Source organism: Cucurbita maxima, unplaced genomic scaffold, assembly GCF_002738345.1.
Source record: "Cucurbita maxima cultivar Rimu unplaced genomic scaffold, Cmax_1.0 Cma_Scf00010, whole genome shotgun sequence".
NCBI classification, from domain to species: domain Eukaryota; kingdom Viridiplantae; phylum Streptophyta; class Magnoliopsida; order Cucurbitales; family Cucurbitaceae; genus Cucurbita; species Cucurbita maxima.
In genome coordinates, this window is record NW_019272026.1 from 5,765,514 (window position 1) to 5,784,226 (window position 18,713).

At 37.8% G+C, this 18,713-nt stretch overlaps 4 protein-coding genes across 8 annotated transcripts; all 4 read left to right on the forward strand.

The window, feature by feature from the left end:
• LOC111485612 (protein KINESIN LIGHT CHAIN-RELATED 3-like) lies at positions 1 to 3,726 on the forward strand. Of its 4 annotated transcripts, none has more exons than XM_023132573.1 (3): positions 1 to 399; positions 863 to 2,898; positions 3,243 to 3,726. In XM_023132573.1, the coding sequence occupies exons 2-3, from the start codon at positions 902 to 904 to the stop codon at positions 3,451 to 3,453; spliced, it is 2,208 nt and encodes a 735-aa protein (XP_022988341.1). In that variant the 5' UTR covers positions 1 to 399; positions 863 to 901; the 3' UTR covers positions 3,454 to 3,726. The 4 variants fall into 4 exon arrangements, with proteins under 4 accessions (XP_022988341.1, XP_022988338.1, XP_022988340.1 ...); XM_023132570.1 differs by having other exon boundaries at positions 867 to 2,898; positions 3,243 to 3,486; XM_023132572.1 differs by having other exon boundaries at positions 1 to 378; positions 3,243 to 3,486.
• A 198-nt stretch (positions 3,727 to 3,924) lies between these two features.
• LOC111485670 (putative exosome complex component rrp40) lies at positions 3,925 to 6,466 on the forward strand. The gene is made up of 9 exons (XM_023132656.1): positions 3,925 to 4,102; positions 4,212 to 4,286; positions 4,426 to 4,512; positions 4,679 to 4,735; positions 5,147 to 5,239; positions 5,484 to 5,556; positions 5,774 to 5,849; positions 5,926 to 6,016; positions 6,226 to 6,466. Exons 1-9 carry the CDS (start codon positions 4,052 to 4,054, stop codon positions 6,352 to 6,354), a joined length of 732 nt encoding a protein of 243 aa, XP_022988424.1. The 5' UTR covers positions 3,925 to 4,051; the 3' UTR covers positions 6,355 to 6,466.
• Positions 6,467 to 6,903: 437 nt separating this feature from the next.
• On the forward strand, positions 6,904 to 10,890 carry LOC111485630 (peroxisomal membrane protein PEX14). 2 transcript variants are annotated; one of them, XM_023132600.1, is made up of 12 exons: positions 6,904 to 7,184; positions 7,358 to 7,602; positions 7,738 to 7,774; positions 7,935 to 8,125; positions 8,351 to 8,537; positions 8,625 to 8,714; positions 9,057 to 9,124; positions 9,249 to 9,291; positions 9,381 to 9,439; positions 9,797 to 9,841; positions 9,982 to 10,050; positions 10,175 to 10,890. In XM_023132600.1, the coding sequence occupies exons 1-12, from the start codon at positions 7,127 to 7,129 to the stop codon at positions 10,640 to 10,642; spliced, it is 1,560 nt and encodes a 519-aa protein (XP_022988368.1). In that variant the 5' UTR covers positions 6,904 to 7,126; the 3' UTR covers positions 10,643 to 10,890. The 2 variants fall into 2 exon arrangements, with proteins under 2 accessions (XP_022988368.1, XP_022988369.1); XM_023132601.1 differs by having other exon boundaries at positions 9,252 to 9,291.
• Positions 10,891 to 13,908: 3,018 nt separating this feature from the next.
• On the forward strand, positions 13,909 to 18,688 carry LOC111485635 (1-deoxy-D-xylulose 5-phosphate reductoisomerase, chloroplastic). The gene is made up of 12 exons (XM_023132608.1): positions 13,909 to 14,171; positions 14,775 to 14,950; positions 15,140 to 15,226; positions 15,583 to 15,708; positions 15,796 to 15,858; positions 16,128 to 16,277; positions 16,433 to 16,500; positions 17,107 to 17,218; positions 17,316 to 17,420; positions 17,528 to 17,649; positions 17,849 to 17,995; positions 18,138 to 18,688. The coding sequence occupies exons 1-12, from the start codon at positions 14,084 to 14,086 to the stop codon at positions 18,304 to 18,306; spliced, it is 1,413 nt and encodes a 470-aa protein (XP_022988376.1). The 5' UTR covers positions 13,909 to 14,083; the 3' UTR covers positions 18,307 to 18,688.
• The last annotated feature ends 25 nt before the right edge of the window (positions 18,689 to 18,713 follow it).

The window sequence follows — 18,713 nt, forward strand, 5'->3', positions numbered from 1 at the left end:
TTTGAAACAGAAAAATGCGAAATAGGCAGTTGCAGTTGCAGGCGTCGCCGGTGGGAGAGAGGTCGCGCTCTTTCTTTGCAGGGCGCCCCCGGTGGGCGACAAGTCCCGCTCATATCATCGACTCTATTTTCTTCCTTTCCGATCATTTTTTCTTCAATCCGATTCCTCAATTTCCCCCGATTTTCGACCCTTCGTCTCCTTCTCCATCTTACTCTTTATATATCTCATCACACCACCTGTAAAACGCCCCGTTTTTCTTCTCTTTCTCTCCTAAATATAGACTTATATTGCCAGAGCTCTCTCGCTCTCTCTTCATCTCTCTGTTATACCCGGAGAGCGCAATCATTAGGCGTTTCTTCTTCATGGGATTCTGTTGAGGTGCGGGTTTTGATTCTATTTGTGAGTATTGCTTGATCTGTTTCTATTTTCTTTTCATAAACATTTCTGTTGCTATTGGATTGAATTGTTGTTTATTTGTTGTTTGATTGCATTTATTGCCCGCAAGCTGTTTGTGGGTTTGTTTTTGGTTATAAAGTTAATGATTATGAGTCGTGTTCGTTGGGTGAATCTATTTGCGGTAATTGCGCATCCAATTTGTATGATCGATCTTTGTTTCACTTGTGCTTTCTCTTACTTTTTATATCTAATTTGACGACTTTGATTGGAAAGTTTTTTTTTGACATAATACATATGCATGATTGAGCTGCTTTGACGGCCATTTTGCTTTATTATTGAATCGGATGGTTGTCATTTTCTGCTTGGTATTGCTTCCGGTTTGTATATGAATCATTCACTTTTCTGAGTGTGCAGATATATATGTATTTTGTCTTTTTTGTGAGTTTTGTTGCTGTTGAATGTATAGTTAGATTCTGGTTCCCCGCTGATTTTGAAAAATTATGAGATGCCGGGAATTGTCATGGATGAGATTAATGAAGAAAGGACTGTGAATAAACACAACGGTTCTTCAACTCATATGGAAGAGTCGTATGGAAACAAGTCGCCGAGGAGCGGGTTGAGTCTTCAGAGCCCTGGAAGTGTTCATGTCCATTTCCCTGTTGATGGCTTGGTTGATACCTCTATTGAGAAGCTCTATGAAAATGTTTGTGATATGCAAAGTTCGGATCGGTCACCTTCAAGGCGTAGCTTTGGTTCTGATGGTGAGGAATCCAGGATTGATTCTGAACTAAATCATCTTGTAGGGGGAGAGATGAGGGAGGTAGAGATAATAAAGGAGGAAGAGGAGATTGTTGAGAAGCCTGGACATAACTTGCCTAGTGAATCTATGAATCATTCACCATCTGCCGATAAGAAGGAGAAAACAGAAAATATGCAACCTGGGAGCTCGAAACGTCTTTCTTCTGGAAGAAAAGCTCCTCACCTGCATTTGGACCTGGAGACATCGTCGAAATCAAGTCCCAGGGGCAAGCGTTTGTCTGATAAGCCCCCTTTTAGCAGGAAGAATGAAAAGAATTTGAAAAGTCCAGTTGCTAGTCACTCAAAGAAACCGAAAGATTCCCCTTTGAGAGGCTCAAAACTGCTGAATGGAACGGAGGATTTCAATGAATCAACGATGGATAATCCTGATCTAGGACCCTTTCTACTTAAGCAAGCAAGGAATTTAGTTTCTTCAGGGGAAAATCTGCAGAAAGCGCTTTTATTAGCTCTTCGTGCTGCAAAATCTTTTGAGCTATCTGCAAATGGGAAACCCAACTTAGAACTTGCGATGTGTTTGCACGTGACAGCAGCAATATACTGCAGCTTAGGCCAATACAGTGAGGCAGTACCTCTATTGGAGCATTCCATTGAGATTCCTGCCATCGAGGAAGGCCACGAGCATGCACTGGCAAAATTTGCAGGCCACATGCAGTTGGGTGATACCTATGCAATGTTGGGCCAGCTGGAAAATTCTCTAGTCTGTTATACAACTGGTTTAGAGGTGCAGAAACGAGTGCTAGGAGAATCCGACCCCAGAGTTGGTGAGACGTATAGATATTTAGCTGAAGCCCATGTTCAAGCCTTGCGATTTGATGAGGCTGAGAAATTTTGTCAAATGGCTCTTGATATTCACAAAAAGAATGTTGGTCCTGCTTCTCTTGAGGAGGCTGCAGATAGAAGGCTTATGGGTCTCATATGTGAAACGAAAGGAGACCATGAAGCTGCGCTTGAGCATCTAGTCTTAGCCAGCATGGCCATGGTGGCCAATGGCCAGGAGACTGATGTGGCTGCAGTTGATTGCAGTATTGGAGATTCATACCTATCCTTGTCACGTTATGACGAGGCTGTTTTTGCCTATCAGAAAGCCCTCACTGTTTTCAAGACGACGAAGGGAGAAAACCATCCAGCAGTTGGTTCGGTATTTGTTCGTCTTGCTGATTTATACAACAAGACTGGAAAAATGAGGGAGTCAGAATCATACTGTGAAAACGCCCTTCGAATTTACGAAAAGCCTGTCCCTGGTATTCCTCCAGAGGAGATTGCCAGTGGTCTTACTGATATTGCTGCTATTTATGAATCAATGAATGAAGTTGAGCAAGCAGTCAAATTATTACACAAGGCATTGAAAATATATAATGATGCCCCCGGACAGCAAAACACCATTGCTGGAATTGAAGCCCAGATGGGTGTCTTGTATTATATGTTGGGGAAATATTCTGAATCTTACGACTCATTCAATAATGCAATTCCTAAGCTCCGCAGCAGCGGAGAGAAAAAATCTGCTTTTTTTGGTATAGCCCTTAATCAAATGGGGCTTGTGTGTGTTCAGAAATACGCCATAAACGAAGCCGTGGAGTTATTTGAAGAAGCCAAGAGCATACTAGAAAAAGAATATGGACCTTATCATCCCGATACTCTCGGGGTATACAGCAACCTTGCTGGAACATACGATGCGATTGGCAGGTAATGTAACCATCCTTCTATTATGATAACATGATCAGTTCGACTTAGTCGCCCGTTTCCCATAATCTCTTTCTGGAACTATGCAATTATCCACAACCGAGTCGTTTTTGTTATCTTGTCACCAGTTTTCATTGTTTTCGTAATGGAATGTTTCGGACTCCCATCCTGTTTTCTACCAGGCATCATGACACTTTCTACTTGAGGAATTTAGTTTGCTTCACATTTTTCTTTCATGGCTTGCATTTAGCGAAGAAAGTCGCTGAAAGTTTACTTGGAGCAACAGATGATACGATGCTACACATTTTTCATACATTGATTAGTTTTTCTCTCATGACTTAATACAGGTTGGATGATGCAATTGAAATCTTGGAGTATGTTGTTGGCATGCGGGAGGAAAAACTTGGGACAGCAAATCCCGACGTTGACGATGAGAAGAGGAGGTTATCCGAGTTGCTGAAAGAAGCAGGTAGAGTTCGGAGCCGAAAGGCGAGATCGCTCGAGACTCTTCTCGATTCCAATACTCAACCTGGAAACAGTAAAGCTATAAAGGTTTGAGAAAAGATTTCTTACGAGTGATCATCGTCACCTAGTTTAGAACGGGTTCAGAAACACGACTAGTTGTGCTCAAGCAAATTCCTGATTCTTGAGGTTGTTCGAAATTCGAGTACTAGAATTTGGCGTTTCGTTTGCATTGTCGATTAAGTTATCATGTATTGGTGTATGAAGTTTATATTGTTCTGTATATGTTTACACGTAAGTGATGGCATTGTCATTGTATATCACATTGTTCTGGAATTACAAGATTGTTTGATGCAGTTTTGAATGAAATCTACGAGGATGAGGCTCCTGCTTTTGTACCATAACTACACTTCATACACTTTTTAAAATATGTATTTAAATGAAAAATTAAATTTTATATATAATAAAACTCCATTTTTTTTTTCGGATTAGATTCATAATTTTTTTAAAGCTTAACAATAAAAATTAATAATACTTTAATTATTCTCAAAACTATTCGGACCGCCTTTGTTCGCGCGCATTACTTCATTCTTCTTTCGCGTTCGTAGCTCTCTCCCAATACACGGGTTCTTCCACTCGCCGACTGCGAGTGCAAGATATCGTTTACTTTGTACGAATTTTTGTTTCTGTAATCATGGTTGAAAAATCTTCTAGTTCGTCATCTACTCTCGTTGATCAGCCAGTTGTAAGTTCGAAATTAATTTCATTTTCTTGTTTTCCCTCTTCTGTTTCCCTATTCGATGTTCTGCAGCTTCTGCTTCTGTGGTATCTTTAATGGAATGTCGATTGTTTAGGTTCCAGGAGATGTGGTTCTCGACCTCTCCAACATGGCCAATGAAACCATCAAGCTTGGAGGCGGTCTTCGACAGGTGTCTGTTAGGGTTTTACTTTTTTCAATGTTTGTGCAATCTTCTATTTATTTCGAATGTCGTTCAGGTTCGGCAATCGAAGTGCAATTGTTTTGGTTACGGGATCGCTTACCTTCATTTTTTTGATTTAATCTGTCAGGACCACGATGCTATTTCTGTCTCCAAAGTTGGAAAGCTGAGGTTCACGAAGCCGAACAAATATTGGGTTGAAAGCTCACAGAAAAGGGTAGGAAATGACACTGTTCAATTGGCTTTTGGGATCCTTATATTGCATGTTCTTTCAGCTAACTTTTGAATTGTGAACTTATGCTAGTTTCGGGGGTTTTCTTCACTTCAATTGACTACCAATATCATTTTTTAGTTTAATTTTAATAAAATGTTCTATTTTCCAGTACGTGCCATGTGTGGAAGATTGTGTTCTTGGAATCGTGGTTGACTCTAGATCCGATGTAAGTGCTGCTTTATTGTTAAAATATGTATATGTTCACTCGATCCCTAAAAATCTATTATTCTTCTATCAAAATGCCACAAAAAATTTGTCCATACCCCTAAAGGGAGGAGGATTCCAAAGCACTTCCTCCAAGAAAGCCCCTCTATATCTAATATGAAACCAACAATCATTGAATGATTTCATTAAGCGACTCCAAAAGGTAGCGAGCAAACTAACAATGCCATGACAAATGATCAAAGTCCTCATACCTCATGCAAAGAATGTACCATTGCGGAAGAATCGATGTCTAATTATTTCTATGATACTAAGGAATATTTTAATAAACCTTTATTTGTTTGGCAGATTTTGTTCGATTACCTTTTAAGCTATCACCTTATAATTCTTTTTTTTTTTGCCACATTATTTGCAGAATTTTCTTGTTGATATTAAAGGTCCGGCATTGGCCTTTCTTCCTGTTCTTGCATTTGAAGGAGGAACCAGGCGAAACATACCCAAATTTGAGGTGTTTATAATCTTTTTGTGTACACATTCTTGTTATTTTCACCATATGACCTTTCGGTATCGTTGCTCCTCTGTCTTCCTTTAGAGGTTTGATGCTTTGTCAGTTCATTTATGACCCCCGAGATGCTTTTCTTGTGTGTTTTTTCTTCTTTCATTTTTTGGGTGCTGGTGGGGGTGCCAGGGGTGGCCAGTAAAGGGTGTGCTGATGGGTGTGTTTTTTTTTCTTCTTCTTTCATTTTTTGTAGATGGGTGCCCTGCTTTATGTGAGGGTAGTGAAGGCAAACCCTGGTATGAATCCTGAGTTGGCATGCACTGATGGTTAGTTAGCTCCTCCATCTCTCTGTGTCCAATAACTTGTTTGAAGGTTGAAACAGTCCATCAAAGCATAATATCAATGTTGCTGTAAACTCATCCTCTGAAGGGGGGTTTGCAGGGCCTGCATACTTTATGCAAGTTCATGTTTCTGTTCAGTTTTTATTTGTTGTGAACTTGTGATAGTACGTCTCATGTGAGTATCATTTTGCCTGATATATAGCCAGTGGGAAAGCAGCTGGATTTGGCCTCCTAAAAGATGGCTACATGTTTGAATGTTCAACTGGCTTATCAAGAATGTAAGCCAAGTTTCTTTTCTTAAGTTTTCACTTTCAGATCATTCATTCCCATTGTTGATTTTATCCTCTCTTCTAGGCTTCTAAGCTCGCCAACATGTCCAGTTCTTGAATCTTTTGGGAAAAAGCTTTCATTCGAGACAGCAGTTGGTTTGAATGGCCGAGTTTGGGTATATTCCTTCAATCCCTACATTTTGATTGCTATACTTCTTGGTTTGCTATATTAGATTGTTGGAAACTGGGAATTATTGCTCTCCATTCTTGATATTGCACTTTTAATCTCTAACTTAACTGTTCTTTTTGAAACTTGAAGATGTTATTTCTTCTACCAATCTTAATAATAAATATCATATCTTACTTTTTGCATCTCTATTTCCAGGTGAATGCTGATTCTCCATCCACAACCATTGTGGTTTCAAATGCACTATTGAACTCCGAGACTCTGTCTGGGGTCCAACAGAGAATCATGGTGGACATGCTCCTTAACAATTTGAAGCTGTCAAGTTAGTCTTGTAAACTTTAGGGTCAGAATTATTTGTTTGTTTAATTACTCTTTTAGTGATGTATTATTTAGACAAATGTTGCTGTTTAATTTGGCCATCTTAAGGAAGGTGGAGGTCTAAATCTCTCTATCCCGTTTTCTCTAAAAAAAAAAAAAAAAAAAAGATAAATATAATTTAAGGAAATAAAAAACATACTCATATAAAAAAACTACTAATTTAATTACATTAAATTGTTTGTATAGTAATATTGAACCACGAGTTTATTTAGGAGTATTATCTGCAAAGTGATTTATATTAAAATTTAAAATTGTAAAAGAGTTGAGATCTTCTTTAACAGTTAAATGTTGTAGGCTAATGTATTTTAGTATTGTTGTGTTATTTATCAAATTTCAAAGAGTGACTTCTAATAATTCAAATTAAAGCTTTTTTTTTTTTTTTTGAGGCCAAAATGAAAACATTTGCGGAAATTCGCCGTTTGGTGGGACCCACATGAAGAGTGTGACATTTAAATGTCCGATTGCTTGCTTTTCCAATTTTTCGACCCCCAAATTTTACCAAAATAAATGATAATGCGGTCTTCGAAGTGCGCGTAATCCAGTCTCTCCCTCTGCGCGCTGCTTTCTTCCGATAGTTTTCCCCCCTTCGTCCTTCCATTTATCTTCGATCGAATTTCACGATTTCCTTCGGTTTTCGGTCCACGCCGCCCCCTTCCCCTCTCTCAGAGTTGCCTTTCTGGGCTGGAAGCTTTGATGTGTAAGACGTAAAGAAGGGGCTACCATGGCGGCAACTCAATCGCCTCCTCCTTCATCGAATGACGATGACTCCCAGAACTCAGGTCTCATTTCCTTCTTGATTTTTTTTTTTTCTCAATTTGGTTTCGCTGTTTTCTTTGTGGTTGACTTGATCAATGTTACTATGATAATACTAAGTTGGAACCTCGAGCTTCAATATCTGTCTCCAGTGTTTTTCCTCATATAAGTATTAGCTGATGGTTGGTGTTTGTATCAGCTCCAGCTCCTGCACGAGCTACGATTGAGGATCGTGGGGATGCGAAGGCGGAGGTTGAGAAGCAAACCTCTCCGCCATCGGTGTTTGTGAACTCTGAACCAATAAGAGAGGATCAAGTGCAAAATGCCGTGAAATTTCTTCAACATCCGAGAGTAAGAGGTTCTCCTGTTGTCTACAGACGATCGTTTTTAGAAAGAAAGAATCTCACGAAGGAAGAGATTGATGAGGCATTCAGGCGTGTGCCCGTAAGCCAATTATTTTAACATTGAAATATCTTATGGACTGTTGGTTTGTCGTCGATTCCTTTGTTTATTTGTATGCTGCTCCTAACTGCTGTTCACTCTTCATTTTATCTTTGGGTGCTGGGGGTGTCAAAACAGGACCCGCCTAATGCACAGACAGCTACTTTGAGTCAAGGTGATGATTACTTCGAGGAATAAAATAGATGTCTCATAGTGTAGTCGTCCGTTTTTCTCCCCCTATGTTCTTTTTTTCTTCTTCTTCCTCTTCATGGTATTTTTTGAGAATTCTGGAGTTCCCCAAATTCATTAGGTTTTATGTGCTTATTCGTGAACAGATGGACAGGTGAACACAGTTCAGCCACAGCCCTCTACGCAATCTCTTCAAACAGTTTCAGGTGTCGCTCCCCCTGCTGGTGGTGTATCTCACCAGGGTACCGTCACACGGTCTAGATTCCATTGGTCACAGGCCATTCTCGCTGTAGGATTATTGGCTATTTCAGGTGTTGGAACAGTTGTAGTAATCAAGGTAACTTTTGTATTGCTCGCTATTCTTCAAGGGCCAAACGTTTTATGTCCATACGTGTTAATTCTGTTGTTTGAAGATTTCTGGTATTTGAATGCTGAACTTCTTACTGAGTTTTGACTGATAGGGTTGAGTGCTTTTATGAATATCTCTCTATTTTGTCAGGAAAAAGATAAGACTATATTTGGAAGTGTTCTGTGAAATCTGATAAAATATTCTCTGTTTCAGAATTCTATTATTCCTAGGTTGAAATCTTGGGTGCGTAAAATTGTATTAGAAGACGAGGACATTGAGAAGAAAATTAATTCAAAACCAAGTGCAGCTGAGCAAGCAGCTGCTGCTGCCAAAGCAGCAGCAGCAGCAGCATCTGATATGGCAAAGGCGAGTCAGGAGATGCTTTATTCAAAAAATGAAGGTGATTTTAGCTATATTCTTCTTCCTCCTAGTTCCTTGTCTACTCTGGACTGAAGTTGTTAACACAAGGTTTTTCAATAACTTTCAGAGAAAAAGAAGTTCGAGGATTTTGCCAACTTGTTGGATGCTCAGCTTGGGCAGATGAAGTTGATGCTGAATGCCATTCAGAAATTGGAAGGTATTACAGACTAGCTATCTGAGAGGAGTTTTAATGATGAAAAATGGAATTAGTGTAACAATATGAAGGTTTTATAATCTTTTACTTGGGTGGGAATGATATTTAGGCTTCAAGTTCATGTGATATATGCGATGTGTTTGATTTATACAGTCGTTAGGTTAGTACATATTTGCAAATGACATTTCAGTTTCCAGAAATATTGAGTCTACCTGATAAGTGTTCCTAATTCCTTTAAAATTCTCAATGAAGGAGACGAATTAGCACCATATAATATATTTTCAATTATCAGAAATATATCGACTTACTAATGAATATTCTTAATTCTTTTACAATAATTGGTAGGAACCACGTATGGAAGAACTACTACTGTCGATCAACAAGATTATCGAATTACTGCCATGAGTTCAAAGGTGAGCTCAAAGTGGTCATAGAATGAGCAACGTTTGTCTGGCTTGAGATGATATTTTGTTTTATGGTATCTGATCTCCATTTCTTGCTGAATTTTGACTCTCAATTCATATGAATACTTTTCAGCAGCCATATTCCAATGGCAAGGTGGAATCTAGCGTGCAATCAGGTTGTTATCAGCGGTTCTGTTATATGTATGGTGTTTTTTGTTTTGAAACACAAACATCACTGTGATATGCCTAGAATTTTTATATGCAGCTACACCTGCCATACCTGTTGAACCCTCAGTTGCACCACACCCCAAATCTTACATGGAGGTAATTTAATATTCTGTGTCACTTCTGGATAATGAATTTCGTTTATTTATGAGTATGTTCCCATGTCAAAGCATGCTATCTGCCAGGTAGATATATAAACTTACACGATCCAATACTTCAAGAGAAAACTGGCTACTATCAGACTGTTTTTCACTGATCATGGACACTTGTTTACAAAATAAATAAGCAATTCAACTGAGAAAATTTACCTCAGAAACAAGGTGCAGTTTGAGTATATGGTGCAGTTAATTATTTATTGATAATTAATTATTGCTGCTGGTTGCTAATGTGTTCTATAATATGTTGGTTAAGTTTGTTGTGCATTGGTTCAGATTTCTTGTTGTTATTTATGTGCAGATCATGGCCATGGTCCAGAGAGGAGAAAAGCCATCTAATATTAGAGTAAGTTATCAATTGAGTTTTGGGTAAACTAGGCCTTTGGCTTTCAAATTGGTTCCTTACACACACGCATATCATTAGTATCAACTCTTGAACTCCTTGTGAGATTTGTTCTAAGTCTTTTAATACTGGCTTCATTGCAGGACATTGATGATTTACCTCCCAACCCAAATCAACAGCCATCAAATCCTCGTCTAGCTCCTAGAGCCAAGGTTCTTTTAGCCAAAGTTTTACTTCAACTTATTCTTGTCTTTGATGTTACTTTGATTTATAGCAAGTTGCATTTTAAACAAAAGATATATTTACCAATTTGTCTTTTGTGTCTGCTTCTAATAGCCTTGGGAAGTTGGTACGCATAACAATCCTGGCTTTTTCAATCAATCTCAAGAAGATGACAGTTCGAATTCCTTGGCACAAAACAATGGCGTGACCTATATGAACAACAATGCTCCAGTGCCTTGGTGGCAGAAGAGAAATGCTAATATTACAGAGATAGAAAATAAAGGGTTGAAGGTAGGCTCTTCCAATGGGCTCTCTGCTGAGAAACCAGTTCAACGTACATGGGTTCCTCCTCAGCCACGACCTGTTGCATTGCCAGAAGCAGCTGAAGCCATCCGAAGGCAAAAACCAACTATCCAGAAAGAGCAGCTTACTGACGAACATTTAGCAACACAACCAAATGTAACTGATGAGTTTCAGAAGGCCACAAAAGTTCCTGAATCTGGCGGAGCAATCGATTATGAGAACTTGGGAGTGAGCTCAAGTGAGATACAAGTGGAAGAAAATGGCTCCGGAGGACAGTGAAATGCGATCAGAGTATTATAGAAATCACGTATGATCTGGAGGTATAGTCTCGTGAACTTTTTCCTTCTGAATTTATAGAAATAGATGAACGAATGCTATCTATAATTTCCTGAAAATGTTCATGTACTTTGTTGAATCATGTTGTGTTTATTTATATAGAATAAAGCTACAATAAATCATATTTGGTAGTACATTGGAGTTTTTTTCTTCCAACCATGTTCCAGATCTAGATGGATAGTAACCGGTGTTGAATCCTGTTATCTGAATCTTCTTTATTGAGTGGTCAAACCTTTGTTTTTATGTGGATTCCTTGGTTCTTTTTGTATCTGTGACCTTCCCGTTCTTAGAACCTGAAAATCCTAATAGACTCTCTGATTCTCAAGAGCTATGCCCCTTGATATTTTGATGTTCCATTCATCCGCTACAACAACTTGGCTCTAAAAATGTTTCATCCTTGTTGCCATGTGTAGCTTTTGCTTCGTTTGTGCTTTTTTTTTTTTTTTTTTTTTTTTTTTGGGAAGTAGGAACCCAGCTACAACGGCATGACCAATAAAAATAGCCCATGAAATAGAGCTCAGCTAACAAAACAAAACAAAATTTCTAATAAGAGGGCTCTAATTGTTTACAATCAGAGATAAGGGATCATTAGAAAATTAGATGTTAAAAAAAATATCCAAAGAGAGACATTAAAATACTCAAGCCTTTGATGTCCTTAAAGATTCATTTATTTTTCAAACCGAATAAACTAGATGATAGCAGTGAATGCTGGTCGACCCAAAAGGTGACTTCCTTTAGGAAAAGGAGGGTGAAGAAGCCCATTCTCCGTCATGATATGCGTTTGGAGTTAGGTTAAACCTAAATTCTCAGTAAACCTTTCCCCCAGGATACCAGCCAAATCAACACAAGCAAAATACTCCAAGCAAAATGACAACTCCAAAAAATATGATAAAGATCTTTCTGATACCTGCCTAATCAACACACCTCTGAAGGGGCTTAAAAATAGACGTGAAGATCTCTCCCCCAGGATACCAGCCAGTAGCTTTCTTCTTGAAAATGGTGACCTTTGAGAGAATGTTGCAGAAAAGGGCAACAGGAATGGGATGTGAGAGGGTTGAGTTAATGACTCAAGATCAGAAAGGGAAGGTAAGGGAAGAGACGTTCATAGAGACTCAAGATCAGAAAGGAACCTCCCTCCTAAAATGAAATTAATATGAAAGAGGGGGAAAGTTACTGTTCTAATACGAAATACAGTTAATGAAAACATCTTCCTTCTGAGAAAGATAGTTGAAAGCTAGGAAAGAGTTTATGAAAGCCACTGCCAATCTAGTGATCCCTCCCTGAAAAAATGCAAGGCCTTTACAAAAGCAGGGAAATGTTGTAAAATCACACTTTGCACGGTCTTCCAATCCCACCTGGTAGAGTTTCACTTTAATCTTCTGCTTGTGATGATCCTATGCTATAAAGTACCAGACTCTAAAGCCACTTATTTAGAAGGGTGATGTTACTTTTTGCTAAGTTCTTGATACCTAGCCCGTCGACCACCTCACTAGATGAGACCCACTGCCTGTATTGATATCTTCCCACAAACAAAAAATGTTCATAACCCTCTCAAGTTTGGAGCAAAGCAAAGCCATATTTCTAATCTAGGAGACAAAATCAGCTTCACTGTCTTTTCATTCCCTTGCATGATCTGCTGAGATCAATGTCTTTCTGTTACATCAGTGCACACAAGTCTGTTGTTTCTAAAGTCTAGAGCACCAAGAATCATGAATTCGTTTTCTTATTTTACAAACATTTCACATAGAACCAACTTAGCTTGAACCTTGTCTGATCTCTCACTGGCTGCAATGCTTTCCTGTTGCTGCGTGAAACAACAGACTGGAGGGAAACTTAGATCATGTGTCATAATATTCATAATTTCTAGTCATACAAACAGGTTCTTGGTAGGACTGTTCCTCCCAGCTTACTCGAAACAAAGTACTTGAAAGACTTCATTTGAACAACAATCCATTATTATTAGAAAGAGTGAGGGTTGTAAATGAGTAGGCCCCCACGAATTTCACGTTGCTTGAAATTGTCCCCTCTAATCGGTAGTTGTTGATTTTTAAGATCCGTGGAATTGAAATTAGTACACAAAAACGAAGACAACGTGACTTGCCTTTTGAAAAACGTTTTAACTTCACATTGCTTTTATTCAACAAGCTGTTTGTCTTTTTCCCTTTTCAAGCATGACCCAACTTCCTCATTAATTATGGCTAAGGGGAGACTCGATTGTGACTAGTGGTCGCTAAAAAGTTTGAATGTGGTAATAGGGATATTATATTTTATTAGAGTGTTGGATAAAATTTATCCAATAATACAATAAATAAATAATAAATAGCATGATAGGATGATAGAGAATACATGTCGCTCCTGTGTTTTCAATCCATTAAGTTTCATACTTCAACTTTTAGCTCGAAATTTTTTTAACTTTCAATTTTTTGTTTAATATATTTTCAATATTTTTTAAATTAATGTACTAGATATAATAAATTTATTAAATTTGAAAATATTGAATATATTAATTAGAGATATATATAGTCTTGAAGAGATGATTTATTTGATATATATATATATTTTTTTTTTTATAATTTTGAATTTTATTATATTTAATTATGCAAAATACAGATTAAGGGTGGGTAAGGGACCCACAGATACGAGGAACAATACAAAAAGTAAAAAAAAAAAAAGTAAGAGGCACACTCCCCCACGAGAATGGACTCCCTCGTGTTTCTAACCAAACAAATACCATATTATAGTAAATTCCAACAGATTTTATTTTTTAATAATTTTAATGGTTAAAATATTTTAAATTTAATTTATTTAACTTTTACATTTTTATTATTCTATAAAAATTCAAATTTTAATTGCGTAAGTTTTTTAAAAAACGTCAAAAAAGTAAATAATATATTAAGTATAAAATTTAAAACTTTACAAATTTGTTCCGCACAATATTAAAATTTAAAGATTAAAAAAAATTAAGATAGAAAGATAATAATTATAAATATATATGGAAGGAAAATTAGTTAAAGTGGGATAAAAAGGGAGTGAATTGAATTTTGGAGATAAGGACGGAATATTACAACGAGATAATTGAAGTGGTGAGCGTTGATTCCATTTTGGTCGTATTCCACTCTTCCAATTCTCTTCTTAATTTTAATTTATTTTTTTAATTTAAAAACAAAATTGTAATTTAAAGCCTTTTCCCGTCTCCTCCACCACACATAATCTGGCACGATTCTCAAAGCTATATGAGGCGTTTTTAAACAGAAAGCTCCGCTGCTTTGTTCTATTAGCACAATTCTCTGCTCTTCTTCTTCTTCTTCTTCTTCTTCCTCATCTCTGTAGCCTACAGCTCTCCGCCGGATCCTCCTTCCATTTCCTTCTCTACTTCGAGTTCTAATGGCGTTGAATGTCCTTGCGCCGCTTGAAATGAAGGCACTCTCCTTCTTAGACTCCTCCAGATCCAGACACTTCACCAAGCTTCAAGGTTTGCTCACTCTCCATCTTTGTTCTCTGTCCTTCCTTCGCGATTTTCTGGTTTGCTTGCTGTCGCTGAGCATAACAAGTTTGAGGAAGCGGATTGATGATTGTTTCTTCGTCTTTTTTTAGAATCGGTTTCTTGTACTGAACTCGCTAGCTGCGGCACGGCCACCTTCCTACACATCGCCAGTAGTTTACTCTTGATTTTGATTTTTAACTCTTTTCTGCCTAACAACCGGGAATTTTTTCGCCTTTCGTCGAACTATTTCTTTTTCTGCATTATTCGATAACTTGGATTATCTGAGCCTCTTCTCCTAAATATTGACTGGTTCATCAGAATACTGTTGAAATTCGCGGATAAGAAATTGTGTTTGAGTTTGACTCCTTATTCAGAATTGGAATATGTTCGGAGGCTGTCGCAATCGATCATTATTTTAGTTTTTTTTATTGCTGTGAGAAGATACAGGTGTGGTTGATAAACCTAAACCTAGAGAAGGAGCTCTTAGGACCGTCGATCTATAGTTTGATTCCAGCACCTTTGAATATGCAGATTTACTGTTGTTTTATTCACTTTAAACATCGCATGACTTTATCGCTTTTTTATTCTTAGGAGCATCATCCTTGAAGGATTGTAGAACTATTGTTCAGAAAAGGATTCACTGTTCATCACAGCCTCCTCCTCCTCCAGCTTGGCCTGGACGAGCAGTCACAGAGCCGCAACATAAGAAATGGGAAGGCCAGAAGCCGATCTCCATTTTAGGATCCACTGGTTCCATTGGAACTCAGGTATGGGGGATTTGACATCTGCTAGAGCCAGACAAAACTCTTTTCTTCTGTCCACAATTAATACTTTTGTCTCCATAAAAGAGAAGACATGTCCCTTTCAGGAAAATGATTGTAAAGAATGAACAAATTCTTTTTAAAATACATTTTAGTCCCTCAACGTGTTCTTACATACAATTTGTGGTTCTACAGACATTGGATATTGTGGCAGAGAATCCTGAGAAATTTAGAGTTGTGGCACTTGCAGCTGGCTCTAACATAACTCTTCTTGCGGATCAGGTATTCATATATGATGTGTGTGATATTCTGTGGAACTAGTTGTTTCGTCTTGGTCAAAATGCATCTTGGATATGAAACCACCATCTGACTATTGTACAGTGATGATTTCAATAATAGATTCTAAACAAAATGCCTATACATCTAACCATAGCAAAACAGCGTAGATTTTGACATGTACATCCAACCATAACAAGACAGCATAATAGAAAGTAGATAACTTATTATATAGATGATGATGTTTTTATCCCTGATGGAAAAGGATCAAAAGGACTATCCAAGCCAAGAAGGTCTACCTAAATTATTTAACCTTGAAGGTTGAAGTTCTTTGCTTATTAATATGATTTTCTATGGCTCAGGTGAAAACATTTAAACCTCAGATAGTTGCTGTAAGAAATGAGTCCTTAATCGATGAGCTCAAAGAGGCTTTGGCTGATCTTGATGAAAAGCCTGAGATTATCCCTGGCGAGCAGGGAGTAATTGAGGTATTAGTCCCTGCCTAGTCTTTGTTATGAACCTAACTGATGAAAGCCATTTGCATTCTTTAAACGATGTTTTTAAAAAACTTTCAGGCTGCAAGACACCCAGACGCAGCCACGGTTGTTACAGGAATTGTAGGTTGTGCTGGACTAAAGGTACTCCGTTGGTCACTGTTTTCTAACTGTCTAAGGTATATAGTTACACCTACACATGTATGTTTCACCAAAGAACATACTCCCCGAAATTCCTAATTTCAGTAGGAATAACAGTGGTTCTTTTGGGAGCATCTCTTCAGGAGCCTATATACATGTATGTTTAGCATAACGAGCATTCTGATTGCTTGTTAGCACCTTATGTTGTGTTAGCTGAGAATTTATAGATGAACAACAGTGCCTAGAAAGCTGAACTTAGTGTCTTTGTTTAGCCTACCGTTGCTGCAATTGAAGCTGGGAAAGACATAGCCTTGGCCAATAAAGAGACTCTGATTGCTGGTGGTCCCTTTGTTCTTCCCCTTGCCCACAAGCATAATGTAAAAATCCTTCCTGCCGATTCAGAACATTCAGCAATATTCCAGGTATGTTAATGAATTTGTTGATCGGAACTTGTGTTAACAAGTATTTTTTCTTCTACCAACTGATCCTGCTTAGATACTTAGATCTTTGCATATCCCATATGAATTGGTTAATCTATATTTTTTCTGGGGGATCTTAAAGATATGTCCTTCTCCAGTGTATTCAGGGACTGTCCGAGGGTGCACTTCGCCGCATTATATTGACTGCATCTGGCGGGGCTTTCAGGTATATTCATTTATATGATACTTTGGTATAAGTTACTGAATCAAATAAACAAATATTATACTTCTGCTAATCATTGAGCAAAAAGGATTTTTTTTTTTTTTTTCCTTTTTAATTTATTGTATTTTTTAAATGATTTTTTTCTTATACTCAATGTGAGACATGCATTTTGTTTTTCCTCGACTATGTTACAAAATGAATTCTTTATTTATGTTTATAAGCTTTGAAGAGATAAGTTCTGTAAAAACATGGGTAAGTTACTTTGAAGAGATAAGTTCTGTAAAAACATGGGTAAGTTACTTTGAAGAGATAAGTTCTGTAAAAACATGGGTAAGTTATTTTCAAAAATTAAGTTTCTTCTCTTAGTTTGAAAATTTTTGGAGTCTTCGAAGAGTACTCGGCGGTAACAGGTTTTTAAATATGAACCTTTGAAACATTCTGCTCAACTTGAAGAAGAATAATAGATTTAGCTACCATTAAAATGGCTTGTTGCGTTCAAATGTCTGTTGACCTTTTACAATATGAACCTTATTTACACATTTGTGTGTATAGATATTCTCCAAATTGAAGAAGCCACAAATAGATAATTTATTGAGGCTGTTAATGCAGAGACTTGCCGGTTGAAAAGTTGAAGGACGTTAAAGTTGCAGATGCTTTAAAGCATCCCAACTGGAGCATGGGAAAGAAAATCACTGTTGACTCCGCTACTCTTTTCAACAAGGTTTAGTGTTCATCTTCCCGTTGCATAATCAACAAGGTTTAGTGTTCATCTTCCCGTTGCATGTAACAAGGTAGATTTCACTTTTCGTTTTCGACAGGGTTTAGAAGTGATTGAAGCACACTATTTATTTGGAGCAGAATACGATAACATTGAGATTGTTATCCACCCGCAATCGATCATACATTCAATGGTAGAAACACAGGTCTGTACCATACTACGGTAATAATTAACTTCAGTACAAAACAAATTGTAACAGATTCATCTAGTAACTAAAATCTTGAAATCTTCTCTCTCTCTCTCGACCTCCAGGATTCATCTGTTTTAGCTCAATTGGGTTGGCCTGATATGCGCTTGCCCATTCTATACACCATAACATGGCCAGATAGAATACACTGCTCTGAAATAACTTGGCCTCGCCTTGATCTTTGCAAGTATGCTTTTCTATCTCTCTCTAATCCATCATTGTAATGCTCTTGTTTTTCTTCTCCGAGAATACGCGTCCTTCCAATTCAAAATCTTAATGATTGTCATGTTTTTTCTTATGTGGTTGTGTTACTTAAGCTAATCCTTCATGATCATCTATGCCCAGTTTGACATATTTTCCCCTTCGTTTCAAATGGCATGATGCAGGCTAGGATCACTCACATTCAAAACTCCAGACAATGTAAAATACCCATCCATGGATCTGGCCTATGCTGCTGGACGGGCGGGAGGAACCATGACTGGAGTCCTGAGTGCAGCTAATGAGAAGGCGGTGGAAATGTTCATCGATGAAAAGTATGTATTTAGCACCATTCTCCATTGACATAACTACCCTCTATCTACCTTTGGTCTAGAATAGGACTCTGCTTACCTTGTACTTTGCTAGTCTATTTCTTCAATAATTCTCCAAATAATCCTTGGTTTTGCTTGTTTTCAGAATCAGCTACTTGGATATTTTCAAGATTGTGGAGCTAACATGTGAAAAACATCGAAATGAATTGATCAGTGCGCCTTCCCTTGAGGAGATCGTACATTATGACTCGTGGGCAAGGGTTTACGCTGCTAGTTTGCAGTCCTCCTCTTCTTTTAGCCCTGTAGCTGCATGACCGCCGTCTTGTGTTCACCTGCAACAAGGTAACCTTACCCTGAGGCCTTGATGAAGACCTGGAAGTTTTGCTCTCTGTCTCACAGAATGGCCAGGCTGGAGAAGGTAGCTTAAAAGGACCAGTTAGGAATTTAATTAAAAAAAAAAAGTTATATATATAACCACAGCACAAAACTATGAATCAATTGTGATGTTAAAGTTCATGCAGGGAAATGGAAGTAAAATAAATTTATGGGACTGTCAGATGGCAGCCCAATTCTCGTTTTCAAGCTAAAGTTCTATTGTACAAAATTCAGATTGTTTGAGGAACAATTGGAAGTAGCGGAGGTTATAAGGTGAATTGGGAAGGGAAGATGTATTCATTGGGAGTTCTTATTCACTCATATTGCAGACAAAAAGGTCACAAAC